At 36.5% G+C, this 21881-nt stretch overlaps 1 protein-coding gene across 3 annotated transcripts in view; it reads right to left on the bottom strand.

Annotated features, from left to right (window-relative positions):
- The window catches only part of SGCG (sarcoglycan gamma), a 124677-nt gene that overhangs the window by 59972 nt on the left and 42824 nt on the right, over positions 1-21881 (bottom strand). For all 3 annotated transcript variants that reach the window (XM_080798720.1, XM_080798721.1, XM_080798722.1), the window contains exon 2: positions 21545-21739. In XM_080798720.1, coding sequence (XP_080654846.1) covers positions 21545-21739 — 195 coding nt within the window. The remainder of the gene's footprint in view (positions 1-21544; positions 21740-21881) is intronic.

Genomic DNA, 21881 nt, shown 5'->3' on the forward strand with positions numbered 1-21881 from the left:
AGAATACCCAATGGGAAAAAGTCTCTTCAACAAATGGTGTTGGGAAAACACAACAATCACATGCAAAAGAATGAAACTGGACCACTTTCTTATACCATACACGAAAATAAATTCAAAATGGATTAAAGACCTAAGTATGAGACATGAAACCACAAAAATTCTACAAGAGAGCACAGGCAGTAGGGAAAGTGGATTCTGGGATGGTGAAATAGATGATGGGGATTAAGGAGTGCAGTTTCATGATAGGCACTGGGTGATGTATGGAATTGCTGAATCATCATTTTGTACACCTGAAACTAATGTAGCATTGTGTATTAACTATATTGGAAATAAAATTTTAAAAAAGGTAAAATCTGTAACTTTCTGGAATGTCCTTCATCATGCTGATTTGTAACTCTTTATGTAAAAAACCCCACATTACTCTGTACAAAATATTCCTTCCCTAGAGCACTCTCTTCTCTGTGAAGACTGTATCAGAGGTGGTTGTCCTAACTTGAGCTCCAATAAAACTCTTAACTTTATTTTAAAAAAAGTAATAGACTGCCTTTTTTTTTTTTTAAGAGAGACAGAGAGACTGAGCATGAACAGCATGTGGAAGAAAGAGAATATTAAGCAAGCTCATTGTGGAGCTTGATGCAGAGCTCAGTCTCATGACCTTAAGATCATGACCTGAGCTGAAATCAAGAGTCAGACTTGACAGAGATACCCAGGCACCCCTCTAACTATGCTTTTGTAAGCCTTATGGTAACCAGTGCCAAAACCTAGGTAAAAGATAAAAGAATCTAAATAGAACACTATGGAAAATTATTAAACCACAAAGGAAGAAAATAAGAAGGGAACCAAAGGAATTACAAAACAATCAGAATACAACTAACAAAATGACAATCCTAAATTCATACCTACCAATAATTACTTTAAATGTAAATGGACTAAATTTTACAATCAAAAGACAAGAGTCAACTATATGCTGCCTTTAAGAGATTCACTTCAGCTTTAAGGATACATACAGATGAAAGTGGAGGGATGGAAAGATATTCAATGCCAATGGAAACCAAAAGGATATTCTTATATAAGAAAAAAAAAGACCATAAGCCAAAGACTGTAATAAGAGATGAAGAGATGCTAAGGGGGTCAATTTATCAAGAGGATATAACATTAGTAAATATGCACCCAACATTGCAGTACCTACAGATCTGAAGGGAGAAATAGATAGTAATATATTAATAGAAGGGAACTCCAAAATTCTACTTTCAGCAATGGATGCATCATTCAGACAGAAAACCAATAAGAGAAAAATGTACCTAAATTATACATTAAACCAGACAGACATTTGATCCAACAGCAGCAGATTATACATTGTTCTCATGTAGTATATTAAGACAATGGAATACTATTTAGCCTTTAAAAAAAAAGAAATCCTGCCATTTGTAACAACATGGATGAACTTGAAGGGTATTATGCTACGTGAAATAGGTCATACAGAGAAAGACAAATACTGCATAGTATGTCTTTATGTGAAATCTAAAGAGGTGGAAAATCAAATTCATAGAAACAGATAGTAGAAAAGTGGTAGCCAGGGCCTGGGGTCTGGGGGGTGGAGTAGGAAGAAGTTGGCAAAAAGGTACAAGCTTTCAGTTAAAAGACCTGAATAGGATCTCAGGATCTACTGTTAACATGGTGACTATAGTTGATAACACTGTATTCTGTAATTTAAATTTGTTAATAGATTAGAACTTATTCTCTCTCACACACAAAAGGTAAATATGGGAGATAACAGATGTGTTAACCCACTTGGGGGGAGTCCCTTCATAATGTATGTGTCCATCATATCATCATATTGTACATTTTAAATATCTTTTAATTTTACTTGTCAATTCTACCTCAATAAGCCTGAAAAAACTATAAAAAATATTGAGTGTTAATAAGGAGCAAGTGAATATGGAACAGCTGGAACTCTCATATTCTGCTGGTATAAATTGGTACAACCACTTAAAAAAATCGGTGGTTTTCATTACACATAATGTACATACATATAATGTATGACTCCCATTCTGTTAGAGCCCACACTCAATTCCCACTACCTCAACTCCCATTTAGTCTCTGCACCATTACAGTTTGTCGTCTATCATCATCATCCTACTGAAACTGCTCTCCATAAAGTCCCTAATAACTTTATTATTAATAAATCTAATGACCATTCTCAATTCTCATTCTACTGGAAAACTATGTAATATTTGAGACTGTTGACCAACCCATAATTCTTAACACTACCTACTCTTGAGGCTTAGGACAATACTGTTTGTTTTATTTTCCTAGAACTTTGATCATTCCTTTGACACTTACTTCTCAACAATGTCCCCCTAGGCTTTCTTGTTATAAGTTGGTGTTTCTTGGAGTTTCATCCTTGGCACTATATATATACTTAATATACATTAAGCCCTCATACATATCTTCTTCCACTTCAGTACATCTCCTTAGTGTTCCCGAAACAATTTCTTTAAATACTAATCTAACATCTCAGAGCTATGAGATCAAGTCCTGTGTTGGGCTCCACACTTGGTGTGGAGCCTGCTTAAGATCTCTCTGCTTCTCCCTCTGCCTACCTCAAATAAATAAATACATGCATACATAATAATTTAACACTTTACTTCCCTCTTTAAAAACCTGTGATGGTTTTTAATTGGAATACACAGTAAAATACAAATGAGCTACTGGTATACAAGGCTCTTATACTTGATCCCTTATTCTTGATCTCTGCAGCTTCATCTTCCACCCTTCCTTCCTTATGTTTTAGTGACAATAAACTTCTCACTCAACAACTTTTCTTCTTCCTCATATTACATCCCAAATCATACAAGTCCTGTTGAAGCCTTTTCCGACCTCTTCAGACCATTTTACGTCCTTCTTCTGGATTTCTACAAAAGTCTGACCATGTCTCTCAGAAACTTTATCACATTGGTCCATGTATCTAGACCTTTACTGCACTGAGAGTTTTGTAAATCTAATCTGTATTTGGCACCTGGCACTGTAACTTATGTACAGTAGAAATCAACAATGTGTTCAATGATTGAATGGCTTCTGTAATTGCAAGATCCATGATACACAGCACATTACTTATGCTAGTTGCTCAGTATATGTTTTAAAAATTAATAGGCTGATAATTGGTATTACTTCAGTGTTCCCAGTAAAGGATGATAAATGGTACATAGTAAGGAAATTTTGCATTTTGGGAGATGTTGCAGTAATTTTAAAAAGCATTTAACCTAGGGGTTCCTTGCTGGTGCAGTCGTTTAAGCATCTGATTCTTGGTTTCAACTTAGGTTACGATCTCAACGTTGTGCGACTGAGCCCCAACTTGGGCTCCATGCTCAGCACAAAGTCTGGTTTCTCTTTTCCTCTCCCTCCACTCCCCCACTTCTGCTCTCTCTTTCTAATAAATAAATCTTTAAAAAAAAGTTTTTAACCTTGTGTTTTCATAACTTCATGCTAACATTTGAGAGGTAATATAAAATCAAACTAAAGGTTTTTTTTAATCATTAATTATTCTCATAAATATTCTTCGCTTACCTCAGGTTTTTGTTTTTTTCAGTCACTTCTGGTAGTTTTCTACACAACCTTTTTTCTTGCTAGGATGCTAGTAAAAAATTAAGGCATCAACTGTAAGTTGGCCTAGTTCATAAGAATTATTTCCCTTAGACACAGAAAGAATTATTTCATGAATGGATGCTTACAGTATTTTTATCTGGCTATATCCTAAAACATAGTGGTAGATCAATGATATAAATTTATTCTTCAAATGATAGGATTTTTAGAAAATTTTCTCTCAATTTTACAGTGATACTGAGTTTTCATATTACAGGCAGGGGATCCTAGAATTTAATGAGAAATTAAAGTAAGTATATTCGGGGCACCTTGTGGCTCAGTGGGTTAAGCATCTGTCATTCCCTAATGACATATGATATTGAATATCTTATATACTTATTTGCCATCTGTATATCTCATTTGGTGAAGTGTCTGTTAGATCTTATGCTTATTTTGTAATTGGGTTGTTTGTTTTCTTATGTTGAGTTTTAAGAGTTCTTTGTATGATTTGGACTCTAGTCTGTAATCAAATATGGGTTTTTGCAATTTTTTTCTCCATTCTGTAGCTTATCTTTTGCAGAACAGAAGCTTTTAATTTTAATGAAGTCCAACTTATTTTTTTTTTTCAGAGATTATACTTTTGGTGTAATAAGTCATCACCAAACCCAAGGTCACCAAGATTTTCCTCCTGTGTTATTTTTACAACTCTTATAGTTTTGCATTTTACATTTAGATAAATGATACGCTTCAAATTAATGATGTGAGGTCTGTATCTAGATTCTTTGTGTGTGTTTGTGTGTGTCCACTTGTTCCAGCACCATTTAAAAAAATGTAAATTAATGGGAATTGGCTCAGGTCATGATCTCAAGGGTCATGAGATCTAGCCCCATGTTGGGCTCCCCTCTCAGCAGGGAATCCACTGGAGATTCTTTCCCTCTGCCCCACCATCCACTGTGTGCTCTCTCTTCCTCTCTAAAATAAATAGATATATATTAAAAAATAAAGTAAGTATATTTGTGTGAAGAAGGATTCTGGGAATAGTCCTAGAATAATCAGTAATTGTCTTATTTATTTTCATATATCCACAAAAGACTCAGTTCTCAATTTTCTATATCTTATAAGCTTTTGATATTTGTGCCTTCTAAATCATACACAAGATTAGATAATAAATTGTTTTGGGTAAGCAGAAGAAAGGATAAAGTTTGGTCGAGTTGATCCTCTGACTTGTCAAGAATAAGACTTTGTGAGCCTCTAGAAATATTTACAGAAACCAGTTCTGGGTATACTTCATTTAATGAAATTCATATTTCCAAGCATCTTGCTATAGAATAAATTTAAATTCAACGGAATTATATCTTCTATTGATTTCTAAAACGAGTTAAAAATATATCCTCTCCTAGAAAAATCCCTTTAGTATAATTACAGTTATAAACAAGCAAAATCCCCCGAAAATAACTTCTTTGGTAGAAAACTTGTTTTCTGATGGAAATGGATAATTCCATTTAGATATTAAAAGCAATCTTAGGAATGATCCCAAGTACCGCCTAATAAAACCTTTTATAAATGTCAATATACAATATATGGATACTCTGGCAATTCTACAATGTGCACATTCTTTTGGCTCATAATTTTCCCACTGTACTATTGCAATACCTAAAAGTAGAAAAAGTTTCCTGAGTTTTCCATAGGCTTATAAAGTAATGCCCCCACTTTCCCATTAATTTACATTTTTCATGTGTATTGCCATGTTTGTACAACAGAATCAGCACAGTATCTTTCATGAGGGCAAATAAACACAAATAAGTATGACATATTCACTCTTCATTTGAGCAGCAAAGTCATCCCAGCATATGATGAAATATTGGTTATTGCCCAAGAATGACTTTTCTGTTGATGGAATATATTTGAATTTCCTACCTTTTTCCATTGACCAATTCAAAATTTTTAATTTATCAGTTTAATAATATGTTTATATTATTAATTTAACAAATAAGTTACATAATTTGCAGTGTTTTATTTTAAAGTAAATTAATTTTAATTTAAATTAATTATAAATTAAAAGTAATTTAAAGTAAATTAAAACATTGAAATTATATAACTTACTTGTATTTTAGAAACATTTGTAGAAAAGTGAACAAGTTATATCAAATTATATTTGTACAGAATTTACCAATTTATATTCTGTTTCTAACATCTCTTTACGTTCCATCAATCTAATTGGTGTTTATGAGCAGCACAGTTTACATTATTCTAGTTATATAGAATGCTTTGATATTTGCTAAGGCAAACTTTTGCTTGTTATTCCTTGTTGTTAATGAAGCTAATATGAAGTTTTCATTGAGCTGTATATACCCTTTTACTCAGGATTTCTTTCAGGACTGCCAGGAAAGGATATTTCCGCAAATTGAGAGTCCTCAGGAATTTGCATATTATTGCAACATGAAGTGTGATTTTCTACTAATACATTTTCTAACTAGTTTGGACTAGAGTATGGGTGTGTGCTAAACATGACATTTTGTACCTCATTTTATTACCTAACATACTGTAAACTTTCATATTTGTTTCAGTAGTTTTTCATTTAATTCTTCTGGATTTTATAACACAATAATTGTTTGCAAGTTATTCTTTTCTTTCAATCATCTGCTGTTTAGCTATTTTTAGCCCTTATTTAACAAATGGTCTTACTGCATTTGTCAAATTTTCAGAAAAAAAAGGTAGAACACACTAGTAAGGCTATCAGACATACTTTTCTTGTTTTTGTCTTCGATAGAAATGCCTCTAGGATTTCAGTAATAAGTATGTTTCTGGCAGCTGGTTTGTGGTAAATATTCTTTATCATGTTAGGGAAGAAGGCTAGTCAACTATTTCTTTTTACAACCATCATATATGATATCCCATATGGTGTGGTCAAGTGAAAAAGGGGCTGATTTCAAATCAAATGAAATGGATACAAATTCTAATTTTTATTTTCTCACTCTGTGATCTCAGAAAAAATTTAATTTCTGACCATTCAGTTAAGGTAGACCTATATTTATAGAGTAGTGCCTATTATGTGGTAGCAGGAGACAAGGTACTAGGAAAAAATAAACAGACCGGCTTCTTTCCTACCTTGTAAAGTAGAGCTAATAAAAGGACTGAGGGAAGGAAATAGGAGAGAAGACACCATAAGATAACAGCAGTTTGAGAGACAGGAAGAGAATGAAGGAGCATAAAAGACTCAAGAATTGAGATGGCATGTCCTTTAGCAGCACAGGTAACACAACTGAAAAAATGATAAAAGATTAGCATGGTACTTTATAAAGATGACATGCAACTTCATGAAGAATCTTGTATTTTCAAACTATGTATTTGAAGTCATTCATAATACATGGCAAAGACAAAAAGAATAATCAGGTTGTAGTGCTCAGAACACCTGGAAGGTTAAAAGGAAGGAAGAATGACATATATATATATATATATATCATGACCAAAACCAAATATACATATATATATTTCATATATATATATATGAAAACAATAATAAATTTAACATAATTAAAATTGGGTTCTAAAACACTGTCAAAAGAAGTAACAAATAGGTAGCTGAAGCATATAGCTCTGAAGAAGATTCAACTCATAAGAGCTTGTTATATGATAAAGGAAGCATAGTAACTAATGGAAAACACATGATTATGCAATTAGAAGGATATGCAGCAAAAGTGATACAGTTACATCTAGATAGTTATATTAGAGGTAATTTATTTCTTTCTCAAACATTTTTTCTTTCTTTTCTTCTTCCTTTTTTAATGATTTTATTTATTTATTTGACAGAGATCACAAGTAGGCAGAGAGGCAGGCAGAGAGAGAGGGGGAAGCAGGCTTCCTGCTGAGCAGAGAGCTCAATGCGGGGCTCGATTCCAGGACCCTGGGATCATGACCTGAGCTGAAGGCAGAGACTTTAACCCACCGAGCCACCCAGGCGTCCCAAACCTTTTTTCTTTCAAAAATGCATACAATATTCACAAATACTGAAATTAATAAAAGTTTTCAAAACAAAAAAACAGATTATTGTATAAATAGTGTTCATAAAACTGGGCATTTGGGGGGAGAAATCAAGTTAAAACCTCTCCTCAAATCAAAAATATTCTGGTAGTCCCTTAAGTTGCTACTTGGAAAACGTGGCATTATAAAGAGACATTATATACACATACGTTTGTAATGCTTTACACATTCTAAAGCACTACACAAAGTTATCATCACTATTATAATCATCACTGTTTTCTACCACCCAGACATTAAAGCCAAATTGCCAGGGTATCTGAATGTGCTTCTTCATATATCACCAATAGTGTGATGAAACTCAGACCAGGTGATTCATGCAGTATATATTTGGGGATTAAAGTAAGAGCATCAGGTCAACCAGGAGGAGGAGCCTACATTGAATCGATTAATCCATATTGTTTTAGACAACAGCTGAGAACTATACTAACGATCAGATGCTTTTGCTGCCACTCACTCAGACATCTGCATTAAAGAAAAGTCAATGTTCTACAAATCACATTTACATCTCAGAAAATTGGTGAAACAACTTTAAGGATACTCAATTTATTTAAGTGCCTTTGCAAAGAAATTGAGAATTTGTGAGGGAATGTCATGGTCCATTCAGTATCAGATTCTATGAACAAAATAATAGATTAGCAAATTTTTTATTAGTAATCTTGGATCCATCCACCCAACTGCAAATCTTACAGTGATTTTGTGTCATCAGCCTAGTACTGAATTTGTACTGTTCCTTCTTGATCATAACTAATTTCATATACATATGTGAAAGTTGTCTTTCATTCTTCTCATTTTTTAGGACTGTATTTACTGGCTACCTAAATTATGTGCAAGGCACTGTGATATGGCTGGGGATTAAAAAAAAAAATTACAAAGCTCTACTGGTCCCTCAAGAAGTTTTTCTGACATAAAAAGATACACCAACAAGTAGAGACAGCTTTGAGAGTTTGGAATGAGCCTTGAATAAAGTGTGTTAGAGAAACCGGAGAACGTCTCTCAGGGGGTGTGGGATTTGATCTGAGCCAAGATAGAAAGGTAGGACTAAGTTCACTTTTAAAGAGTTGTGGTTTATTTAATGGAATGGCAATGATAAGCTTTGTCATGGAAAGATTACTGTGCAGAAAGACTCAGAAGAGTCTAAGATTAACTCTTAAAACAAGATAAATAGTCCCTTTCTGTGCGTCTCTTTTCTTTTCTTTTCTTTTCTTTTTTTTTGAGTACGGTCATCTTTGAAATTCTGTTATTTCATACATTGTGCATATATGGTATATCTGAAATTGGTCTGACTCCCACATTTGACTGTTGCATACAGTTTAAGCCTATATTGAACCTCTATAGCAATGGTGACTCATGACCAAACAGCTTTAGCTATTGTTTTAGTTATAGTTTTAATTCCCTGCTCATTATTCTAACAACTATATAATCCATGCACACAGCCCTATTTGACCAAGGGAGTGATGATTTTTTGGTCTCAGTTTGACTTTCCCTGGTGTTTCTACAGTGAGAAGTTTCATGGGATGACAAGCACTCTTAATTTTATGCTCAACACAGATTAAAGAACACTTTGACCAAAGGAGTTTATAATTTTGTGCCAAGTTTAAACTGAGCATCTAAGTAACATAAATAATTGCAAGCAGTATACTGTGTGTGTGTACACCATTAGAAAATCATAGACTGAACCTAATCCTAACTAAAACCAAGATTCTTATCCAGTCTGACTCCTAAGCTAATGTTCTTTCCACTGTCTTATAGTCCCTCTAAAAGTCATTTTTCTTTATTTTTAAACAAGTAACACTTTAACAAATATATTAGGTTAGTTTATAAATTACAAGATATTATCTTCATTAGTGGTCGTTAGCAAAAACAAATTATTGTTACCCAAAGACCTTATCAGTTTTATATTATTGGTGGGAATGGGAAACAAGTGAATGCATTTATATTTAGAGCACATTTACTTTGTTATAATGCCCCCATGACAAAAGTGTGACTTTCATATCTAGGTTAAGCTGATGACTGTCACTACACATGACAAGTGCCTGTGGCTTATGAGACCCTGTGCTTTTGCTTTATTTCCCAGTTGTTAAAATATGTTTAAATCACTTACAGAAAATTTTTAATAAAAAGGAAAATTGAAGGAATATCCTTCAGATAGAAATTAAAACTATGGTGCTATTTGTATCTCTAGACAATAGGATTTGTGTTACTGATACCAGGGGTAATGAAATTCCTATGCACTTTGAATAGCTTGAGATTTATCTTCCTCCTCTCAACTCAGGCTTAATAATATCTTGTCTTCTTAGAAAGAAAAATGCCATTAAGTTAGTACATGTTCTTATTGTCTGTGACCTCTGGATCAATCCCACTCTATTATGACTAAGACATAAATCAAACATTTCAATTTGGTTTTTAGACTGGCAAGCACCGATGTAATATAATTCTTTTTAGAAAGAGGGAAATAATTTGAGAAAATGTCAAGGTGCTGCTTTAAAATGCCACCATGTCATGTTTTTCTTTTAATCCTGATTTCCATTAGTGTGAAAAATGGATGGCAAAGAGAGGGAGGCAGGATAAGTAATCAGTATCAGATCACTGCCAATGTGAGGACCATGCAGGCCAGGCCTGGGCAAAGGCAGGGATGGAGCACAGGAGGCTGCTGGCTTACTGCTGGGCGGCCAGCCTGGGTCTCTGTCAAGGCAGGCAGAAGACAAATGGTAAAACACCACTAGGGGAGGTGTCAAGCATGGCAGACAGGTACAGGAAGAGGTGAAAATCTCTTCTGCCATCTACGGGTCTGATAAAATTTCACTGCCTTCGCTCTTACATGTGGTTCTCCTGTGGGCAGAGACTTCATTCCTCTGGGGTCCCTGCAGTTGACAACACACTGCCTTTTTTGAGGAAACAACCAGAGGGAGCCCAGAGGGAGCTCAGCAAAGAAAAGGTGAGACCGAGCTCAAGATCTTCCATAGACCTTGGCAGCCCTTGGGGGGCACCAGCCTGTGCCTGCCTCTCAGCGATTCTGGGAGGCAAAATATGTTGCGGAACATACTTTGACCTAAGAACAGAGAACTCTTAAAATATGCTATTGTAATGGTTGCTAAACACATGCTAGAGATTCTTTTTTCATTTTCTACTTAAGATATTTTTAAATAAAACCCCTGCCCAACCTAGTAAAACTCATTATCTATCGAATACTGAAACATTGTAGCAGAAAGTATTCTAGTACAAGGGATTTGTTTTGGCAAAATTTGATCTCTTCATTAAATAAGCAGGGATTGATGCAGACAGAAATGATTTCAATTTCAGTAGTTTAAATGTCATTTTTTCTTTTTGAATTAATTTCATTTTAGAAATGTAATGCTATTCAACATATTTGCTAGTAAGAGCAGTAATGAGATACGGGTAAAGAGGTTAACTGGAGTAGCCTGCCTCTTCCCTTGGTCTCTCCCTGCCTCTGTGTTTGGGCGCCAATTTCAGATTTCACCCAGGGAGCTCCTGAGAGGGTTGAGAACCACTATAGAAGAACTATAAGGTTAATGCTGATATTCAATATTACAATTCTGTTTTGATTACTTATATTCTTTCTTCCCCCAAATGAAAGTATCTAAAGAAATTTAGCATTCAGCATTAAAGTTTTTTTTTTTTTTTAAGCTTGGAATCACTAATCTTCTCTTGTTAAAATTACATTCATTAAATGGACTAAAATATTTTATATGAAAGTAAATAAATAACCATAAAGGTTTTTTTTTTAAAAAATAGGTTGCTAAAAATTAAAAATACCATGTTCTAACATATTAACTGATAAGACTCATGGATATCATTTTATAGCCATGAACACTATATCTAAAACCAATATTGCATATTAATTTTATAGGAGGGTATAAAAAGGGAAAAAGGGAATTAGCCACTTCACTGCATTGATTTTTTTTAGTGTCCACCTTCCTGACTAATGGATTTAGCGATTATAATGACCAACCCAGAATATTCTAGAACCTTTATGTTTGGCACCAGTTGTTACAATTTCCTAAATATGACTTCATATTTAATAGATGTAATACATAGAAATTATGTAAAATTCTGTTACCTGAAGTTGCATTTCTAAGAGTGGAGCTACCCTGGTGAGCAACTCAGCATCAGGGGTCTCTGGAACCCATGCCAGGCACAGCAAAGCTGTTTAAAGCTTGGTTTCATTGTGTTCAGACTAGTTCTCTTGCCAACATTTAACCTCTGTTTGAAATCTCCATCTTCTGTGGCATCCTTGTGTTTTCCTTTTGTGATCTATTCCTTGTTTTACCCTGTAATTCAATCTTGGCATTTTAAGATACGTTACTGGTGGTTGGCTTTACTGTTTTCCATAGTAAAATATTAAAGTAGGAAAAGGGGACACATGGACTGAAATGACAGTATGTGGAAGTTAATAAACCCTCATTGCTCTACACTGGGGATCTAAGCAGAGAAATTTTTTAAAACTTTGTTAATTTGGCAAATTATGGTTTTCAGTCTACCCTAATGACTGTATAGGTGATAGATAGGTTATTATAAATTTAGGCAGAGAATTGTATGCTAGCTGTTACATGTTCAAAATTCTACAGCTCTCTGTAAATGCTGAGAATCCTATTTGACTTTATCATTTCACTACCAAAGCTCTTGAAAACTTCTTTTATAGTCATGTTGCTTCCTTGGCATGTCTGCATTCAAGAAAGGATACTGGTTTATATATGAATAAAATAAAAACAAAACTAAATTCTTATATATAGAGAGATCTTTCAAACTAAGAAAAAATTAGAGCATAAGTTAATTTACAACATCCAGCCTCATAATGTATGGGACATTCCCGAAGCAAGGGATCAAACTCACATACATATGAAAATTGCATCATTTGTATCATCTCACTTTGAGATGACCTAAAGTCCACCCATCATTTTTGATCAAATGTTGGCACTTTCTGCAGAATAATCTTTTTGTAGATCTTCCCTTTTGATCCAGGAATATAAGCGTGTGTTCATTTTATTTTGTTGAAAGAGGACTAAAGCACCCTGAATTAGCAACATGTTCCTGATGTGGAAGGGCCCTTCAGTCAGGAGACATATGCTGACCATATCTCACTAGAAAGGGCAGGCTATGAACAGGGGCAGCAAGGGCAGGAAAACATGACCTGGTCTTTGTGAGTAGCTATCCTAAGTTGAAGTGGACTCAGCTGCTGGCATAATTTCGATTAATGTAATCAAAATTATAATACTTGTTTTTAGAGCTACATGATAACACAAGAGAAAAAATGTACTATCACTTTACATTCACATACAGTTTATAAAGTTAATTCATATACACTTCTCACATAATGCATACCTGCATTCATTCAGGATATATTTACTGAGTGCCAACCGTGTGCCAAGACGGCCAGGTGAGTGATAGAACGAGGGGTCCCTGGTACCAAAGGACTATTCAAATCTGGCCATTCTCTGCACCTGCTGGGCCCTGGCATGGCTTCTTTCTCCCAGGCCCTTCTAAGGGTCTTTCTCTGAGTCAATTTTCTCTCTACACTCTGCATAACTGAGGGGCACACTGTGGGTGGGTGTAGGGCTCTTCAGTCAGGAGACATTCCTGGGAGATCCCATAGTTTACAACTGGAGGACTTCAATGTCAGTTCACTCTCCAAAAAATATTAAAACATTTTAAATTTAGAGATAAAATGAAGGTGATGTACAACACATGCATATACCATACGCTGTGCTAGCTAAGTAAAGATGCCTAATGGAAGTAAATACTATGGTGATGCTGTACAAACATGGTTTTTGTAAATTTTAAAGAGGAAATCACAACTTATATTTGACTAATTTAAATATATTATGTAGGGAGGGGAGTGGCAAGATGGTAGAGAAGTAGGAGACCCTGTTTCAACTGGTCCCCTAAAGTGAGCTAAATAACACTCTGAACACCCATGAAATGAGCCTCAGATATAGGATTATACACATCTGGATCTCTTCGGGGGCAGAAGATCATCAGTGGCAGGTAAAGCAGAATGGGAATGCTTGGACTGATATTGGAGGATAAACAGAAGGGGGAGGGAGCCACCAGAAGCGACCCATTGAAAAGTAATACCCCAATACAAAAGTACCCTGTGATTGGGGACCAGCATTAACTTGGAGACTGGTTAAAAGCACTCAAAAAGAGCAGAAGATCTTAAGGGGCTCCTGGTGGAATTGGGCAGTCATGGGCATGGGCCTAAGCCCACGGTCCCAGGACAGGCAGTGCCAGCAACCATCTGTGCCAGAGAGAGCCCGGCAGGGGATCCAGTCCGTGGTCTCTGAGCCTGCAGCTTTCCACTGCTTGCACCACCACTCCTGCGGGGCACACTCCCACCCTCGCCTGAGAGATCCTGGTGTGGGCATTGGCCAGGAGTCTGAGCCCACAGCCTTCCACAACCTGTGCCTCTGCCAGGTCTGAGTGTACCCAGTCTGTGCCTGAGAGAACTCAGTGTGGTCTCCAGTCGGGGTCCCTCAGCCTGCAGCCTTTTGCGACCTGCGACCTGTGCCTCTGCTGGGTGTTTGTGCACCCGGCATGGGTGTGGACCCCAGATAGCAGTCCCGGCAATGGCAGTCACCTGGGTTCAGGCTCGCCCGGACCAATAATGCTTGCGGTTTTGGTGGCCCAGGGGTGCAGAGACAAGTGGGGGCCTCAGGTGACCACTGAGACAGTGGCTGGGGGTACGCACCATCTGCGGGAGGTTGCAGTGTTTAGCGGAGTTTGCAGACGGGGAATCTGTGTGTTCTGGACCATCCAGAGGGGAGCAAATTGACGCTTCTCTCTGAGGTGGAGGTCTGGGTGTGGACAGTTTGCTTTTCATGGAAACCTCCGAAATGCCGCAAAAAGCCTCCAAAGAACAAAAACCTTCAGAGAACTAAAGCCTGAAACACAGGTTTCCACAGAGCCCTGCCCCCTTGATAGGGGGTAGGACGACTCAGCCCAAGCAAGATTGACTGAAAAACAATGTGGAAGGCCCCTCCCCCAGAAGACAAGCCAGAAGAACAAGAGGACAACAGCCACAGGGTCCCCAAAAAACTGTAAAACCCCAACATCAGAGGAAAACAATGTGTTAAGCCCCCAGTAGTGCCCCCAAACCTATAAACCTGTATATTTCATAAATACATCCTCTTCTTTCTCTTTCTTTCCTTCTCTTTCTTTCCTTTCCATTTCTTTTCTTTTCTCTTTCTCTTTTTTTTCTTTTAAATTTGTTCTCATGATTCTTGTTCTTTTAATTTTTTTTAACCTACTTACCATTACAACTCGAGGTTTAATACAACATATTCCATAATAACATTTTAACTTTTTTCATACATATGTTTCTTTTTCTTTCTTTTTTTTTAATATACATATAGATATAAGCTTCAAGGTGATCCTTTTTCCCTATTCAATACTACCTCTATATATAAACCAGTTTTACTTTCCCTGTATCTCTGGAAAGTTGAGTCCTTTAACAAAGATAACAAGATACACCCAGGAAGAACCGAAATAACCTTCCTGCTCACATTGAGGGTTTATAACCACTTTTCCATCTTATTCTTCTGTCAGTGTTTCTGTGTATTTGTTTTTTTATAATATATAAATCTAATTCTTGGGGTTCATTTGGGCTGGGTTTTTCTTTTTATTTTTTCCTTGTCTTTTACTTCTGTCAGTCTTTTTTTTCCATCTGTTTTTGTTTATGTACGTTATAAATCTTACTTTTGGGGCTCATTTTGGCTGGGTTTGCTCTCTCTCTCTCTCTCTCTCTTTTTTTTTTTCTCTTTTTGGTGGTGACTTCTAATTGCTCCCAAACTTTCCAGGGTGTACCTTGCCTGGATCATGGTTGGTATATTCAGCTATACATCCCCTTAATCTCACCAAAATGACTAGGAGAAGGAACACCCAACATAGGAAAAATTCAGAGACTGTGCCCTCTGCCACAGAACTACTGGATATGGACATAAACAGTATGTTGGAAAAGGAAGTCAGGGTAACAATTATCCAGGCAGTGGCTAGGTTGGAGAAGACCATTAGTGGCAACATACAATCTCTAAGGGTGGAAATGAGGGCTGATCAGGCAGTACTAAAAATGCTATCAATGACATCCAATCTAATCTGAATACTCTAATGGCTAGGGTAACCTGAGGCAGAAGATCAAATTAGTGATCTTGAAGACAAAATGATAGAAAAGAAGGATCAGGAGGAGGTCTGGAACAAAGAGTTTAGAAGCCGCAAAAACAGAATTAGGGAAATAAATGACGCTATGGAACATTCCAACATCAGAATTATTGGGATCCCTGAGAGGCGGAGAAAGAGCAAAGACTAGAAGATATAGTTGAACAAATTCTGGATGAAAATTGCCCTACTCTGGAGAATGGAACAAGTGTCCGTGTCCTAGAAGCAGAAAGGATACACCCCCTCCAGATCAACAAGTGTAGAAAGACCTCCAGACACTTAATTGTTAAATTCATGAATCATAATTTCAGACAGGAGGTCTTAAGGGAACCTAATGGGAAGAGATTCCTTTTTTTTTTTTTTTTTCCGGCTTCAAAGTGCTGGGAAGAGATTCCTTACGTACAGAGGAAGGACCATCAGAATAACATCAGACCTGTCCACAGAAACCTGGCAAGCCAGAAAGGGCTGGCAAGACATATTCAGGGCACTAAATGAGAAGAACATGCAGTCAAGGATACTTTATCCAGCAAAGTTGAAATTCAAAATGGATCGAGAGATAAAGAGCTTCTAAGACTGGTAAGGTTTAAAAGAGCATGTGACCACCAAGCCAGCACTACAAGAAATTACAAGAAATATTAAGGGGGGTTCTATAAAAGAAGAAAGAATCCAAGAGTGACATAGAATAGAAATTTATAGAGACAATCTATAAAAACAAGAACTTCACAGGCAACATGATGTCAATAAAAACTCATCTTTCAATAATCACTCTCAATGTGAATGGCCTAAAAGCTCCCATAAAATGGCACAGGGTTGCAGGCTGGATAAAATGAGAGGACATGTCCATATGCTGTCTACAAGAGACCCATTTGGAACCTAAAGATACATCCAGACTGAAAGTGAAGGGACGGAGAACCATCTTTCATTCTAATGGGCCTCAAAAGAAAGCTGGGGTAGCGATTCTCATAACAGATAAAGTAGATTTTAAGCTAAAGACTGTAGTCAGGGATACAGAAGGACACTACATCATTCTTAAAGGGTCTATCCACCAAGAAGCTCTAACAATTGCAAATATTTATGCCCCCAATATGGGAGTAGCCAATTACATAAGCCAACTGTTAATAAAAAAAGAGTCATATTGATATGAACACATTAATTGTAGAGGATCTTAACATGCCACTCTCAGTAATAGACAGATCATCTAAGCAGAATATCAATAAAGAAACAAGAGCTTTGAATGACACATTGGACCAGAAGGACCTCATAGATATATACAGAACATTCCACCCTAACACAACAAAATACTCATTCTTCTCGAGTGCACATGGAACTTTCTCCAGAATAGATCACATACTGGGTCACAAATCAGGGCTCAGCTGATACCAAAAGACTGAAATTATTCCCTGCATATTCTCAGACCACAACGCTTTGAAACTGGAACTCAACCACAAGAAAAAGTTTGGAAGGAAGACAAATAGTTGGAAGCTAAAGGCCATTCTGCTTGAGAACGTTTGGATCAACCAGGAAATCAAAGAGGAACAATTCATGGAAACCGGTGAGAATGAAGACACATTGGTCCACAGCCTATGGGATATGGCAAAGGCAATCCTAAGGGGGAAATACATAGCTATCCAAGCCTCATTCAAAAAAATTGAAAAATCTTGAATACACCAATTCTCTTTACACCTTAAAAAACTGGAAAATCAACAACAAATTAAGCCAAACCCACGCACAAGAAGGGAAATAATTAGTATTAGAGCAGAGATCAATGAGTTATAGAGATACAGTAGAACACATCAACAAAACTAGAAGCTGGTTCTTTGAAAGAATCAATAAGATCAATAAGCCACTGGCCAAATTAATCCAAAAGATAGGAGAGAGGACCCAAATTAATAAAATTATAAATGAAAGGGGGGAGATCACGACTAACATCAAGGAAATAGAAACAATCATCAGAAATGATTATTAACAGTTATATGCCAATAAGCTAAGTAACCTAGAAGAAATGGATGCACTCCTGGAAACCTATAAACTTCCAAAACTGAAACAGGAAGAAACTGACAACCTGAATAGACCAATATCTAGTAGCAAGATTGAAGCAGTGATCAAAAACCTCCCCAAAAACAAAAGTCCAGGACTTGACGGATTCCGTGTGGAATTCTACCAAACATTCAAAGAAGAAATAATACCTATTCTCCTGAAGCTGTTTCAAAAAAATAGAAACAGATGGAAAACTTCCAGACTCTTTCTATGAAGCCAGCATTATCTGGATCCCCAAACCAGGCAAAGATTCCATCAAAAAGGAGAATTTCAGACCAATATCCCAGATGAATATGGATGCCAAGATTCTCAAAAAGATCCTAGTTAATAGGATCCAACAGTACATTAAAAAGATTAACCACCATGACCAGGTGGGTTTTATCCCTGGGATACAAGGGTGGTTCAACATTCACAAATCAATCAATGTGATAGAACAAATCAATAAGAGAGAAGAACTATACGGTCCTCTCAATTAATGCAGAAAATGCATTTGACAAAATACAGCATCCATTCCTGATTAAAACTCTTCAATGTATAGGGATAGAGGGAATATTCCTCAACTTCATAAAATCTATGAAAAATCCACAGCAAATATAATTCTCAATGGGGAAAAGCTGACAGCCAACCCTTTGAGATCAGAAACATGACAAGGATGCCCACTCCTGCCACTATTGTTCAACATAGTACTAGAAGTCCTAGCAACAGCAATCAGACAACACAAAGAAATAAAAGGTATTCAAATTGGCAAAGAAGTCAAACTCTCTCTCTTCACAGATGATATGATACTTTACAAGAAAAACCCAAAAGACTCCACCCCCCAAACTACTAGAACTCATACAGCAATTCAGTAATGTGCAGAAATATAAAATCAATGCACAAAAATCAGTTGCTTTCTTATATACTAACAATGAAAATATAAAAAGGGAAATGAGAGAATCAATTCCATTTATTATAGCACCAAGAACCGTAAGATACCTTGGAATAAACCTAACCAAAGAGTTAATGGGTATGTACTCGAAGAACTACAGAATGCTCATGAAAGAAATTGAAGAAGACAGAAAAAGATGGAAAAGCATTCCATGCTCAGGGATCGGAAGAATAAACATTGTTAAAATGTCTATATTGCCCAGAGCAATCTATACTTTCAATGCCATCCTGATGAAAATTCCACTGGCATTTTTCAAAGTTCTGGAACAAACAATCTTAAACTTTGTATGGAACCAAAAGAGACCCTGCATTGCTAAGGAAATGTTGAAAAAGAAAAACAAAGCTGGGGCATCATGTTGCCTGATTTCAAGTTTACTACAAAACTGTGATCACCAAGACAGCATGGTACTGGCACAAAAAAAGACACATAGACCAGTGGAACAGAGTAGAGAGTCCAGATATGGATCAGCAACTCCATGATCAAATAATCTTCGACAAAGCAGGAAAAAATACCCAGTAGAAAAAAAGACAGTCTCTTCAATAAATGGTGCTGGGAAAATTGGACAGCTATGCATAGAAAAATGAAACTGGACGATTCACTTACACCATACACAAAGATAAACTCCAATTGGATTAAAGACCTCAACGTGAGGTAGGAATCTATCAAAATCCTAGAGGAGAACATAAGCAGTAACCTCTTTGACATTGGCCACAGCAACTTCTTTCAAGATATGTCTCCAAAGGCAAAGGAAACAAAAGTGAAAGTGAACTTTTGGGACTTCATCAAGATCAAATGCTTCTGCACAGCAAAGGAAACAGTCAACAAAACAAAGAGGCAGCCCACGGAATGGCAGAAGATATTTGTAAATGACACTACAGATAAAGGGCTGATATCCAAGACCTATAAAGAACTCCTCAAACTCAACACCCAAAAACAGATAATCACATCAAAAAATGGGCAGAAGACATGAACAGACACTTCTCCAATGAAGACATACAAACAGCTAACAAATACATGAAAGTGTTCATCATCATTAGCCATCAGGGAAATTCAAATCTAAACCACACTGAGATACTACCTTACACCAATTAAAATGGCCAAAATTAACAAGACAGTAAACAACAAGTGTTGGAGAGGATGTGGAGAAAGGGGAACCCTCCTACTGTTGTTGGGAATGCAAGTTGGTGCAGCCACTTTGGAAAACAGTGTGGAGTTTCTTTAAGAAATTAAAAATAGACCTTCCCTATGACCCTGCAATTGCACTACAGGGTATTTACCCCAAAGATGCAGATGTAGTGAAAAGAAGGGCCATCTGTACCCAATGTTCACAGCAGCAATGGCCACAGTCACCAAACTGTGGAAAGAGCCAAGATGCCCTTCAACAGATGAATGGATAAAGAAGATATGGTCCATATATACAATGGGATATTACGCCTTCATCAGAAAGGACGAATACCCAAATTAGTATCAACATGGACAAAACTGGAAGAGATTATGCTGAGTGAAATAAATCAAGCAGAGAAAGTCAATTATCATATGGTTTCATTTACTTGTGGAGCATAAGGAACAACATGGAGGACATTAGGAGAATGAAAGAAAAAGTGAATTGGGAGAAATTGGAGGGGGAGATGAACCATGAAAGACTGTAGGCTCTGAGAAACAAACTGAAGGTTTTGGAGGGGAGGGGAGTGGGGGGATGGATGACCCAGCCTGGTGGTGAGCCTGGTGGGTATTAAGGAGGGCACATATTGTATGAAGCACTGGGTGTGGTACATAAACAATGAATCTTGGAATACTGCAAAAATAAAATAAAATAAAATAAATATATATTTATAGTACTTAAATATGGTTTATAATAATTTACAGTATGTGTTTATATTAAATATATTAAGTAACACATTTTAAGCTATATTTTGCTGGGATAGGTAATTTACCTCTTTGAATATAGGAAAATATAAATATTTATGTCAACAAAATAGATAATGTGCCTGCTGGCTGTAGAACAATGGCAGGAAAGAAATACTTGCATAGAAAGTGAAGGAGACTAATCAAAGGAAGGCATTTGAGACTGACTGCTACAACTACTGTTCTTGGAATGAGCCTGTGCCTGTATCACACCTTCAAGATGCATGTAAGGAACAGACTGGCCTACCTGTGATGTTCACTGCAGTATTTTTCTCACTATGACTATCTAGTAAAATTAAGACACTTTTATATTAAACAAGTATTTTTTGAGAAAGTATACAATATATTATTAGAGCACATACAATTACCCAGCTATCTTGAAAACATGAGGATGTCTAAAATAGACTATGAATTCCTTAGGACTATGAGTATTTTATCTACTCAAAGCTTTTGTTAAATATTGAGTGTGGACATGAATTTATTTTATATTAAAATGAAACTTAAAATATGAGAAAGTAGCATCTGGATGGTATTTGTAGATTAATGGCATTAGGAAAACCAACATGATTTGTAGAATTTTATAAATTAATGGATTAAATAATCATTAGGCGATTTTGACTCAGTCAACCACAAACTCAAGATTGTTATAATTTTCCCACAAGTAGATAAAAAAATCGCAATAGGAAATAAAAAAACCCAACACCCTACAGTTCACATTGAAATAAAGAAAGAGTAAATGTATGAATATTTTGCTACTGAGAATTCTGATCCAGAAAGAAAACGAACATTAATTCCATTAAAGGAGGCTTCTCCAATACAATACGGGTAAGTGATAGACCAAACAGAACAAGAACATGCTTACCAGGAAAGGAAACTACTTACTGGGGAAAACCACATCACTTTAAGAATCCAAATTGTAAGAGCAAAATTCACGAGGAGGATGATGAGTAAAAGAAGAACAAATAAGTAGAGACAACGCTTTCTCCAGCCGTAAATGCCAATTTTGTAGACACACTGGTTCTCTGGCCTCTGTATGTGGGTGCCTTCTGTGGTTGTAGTGTACTGTTCACGGACCATCTGCCACGGGGTAGGGGGAGGGTGGGAGAAGGGACAGGGAACGGGTGAGGTAGAGAGGGAGGGTCAGAGAGACACGGAGAGAGAGAAACGGAGAGAGGGAGTGTAGAGAGATAGGGAGGTGGGGAAGGAGCGGGAGAGGGTG

The sequence above is a fragment of the Martes martes genome (genome assembly GCF_963455335.1).
Source record: "Martes martes genome assembly, chromosome: 3".
Lineage (NCBI taxonomy): Eukaryota > Metazoa > Chordata > Mammalia > Carnivora > Mustelidae > Martes > Martes martes.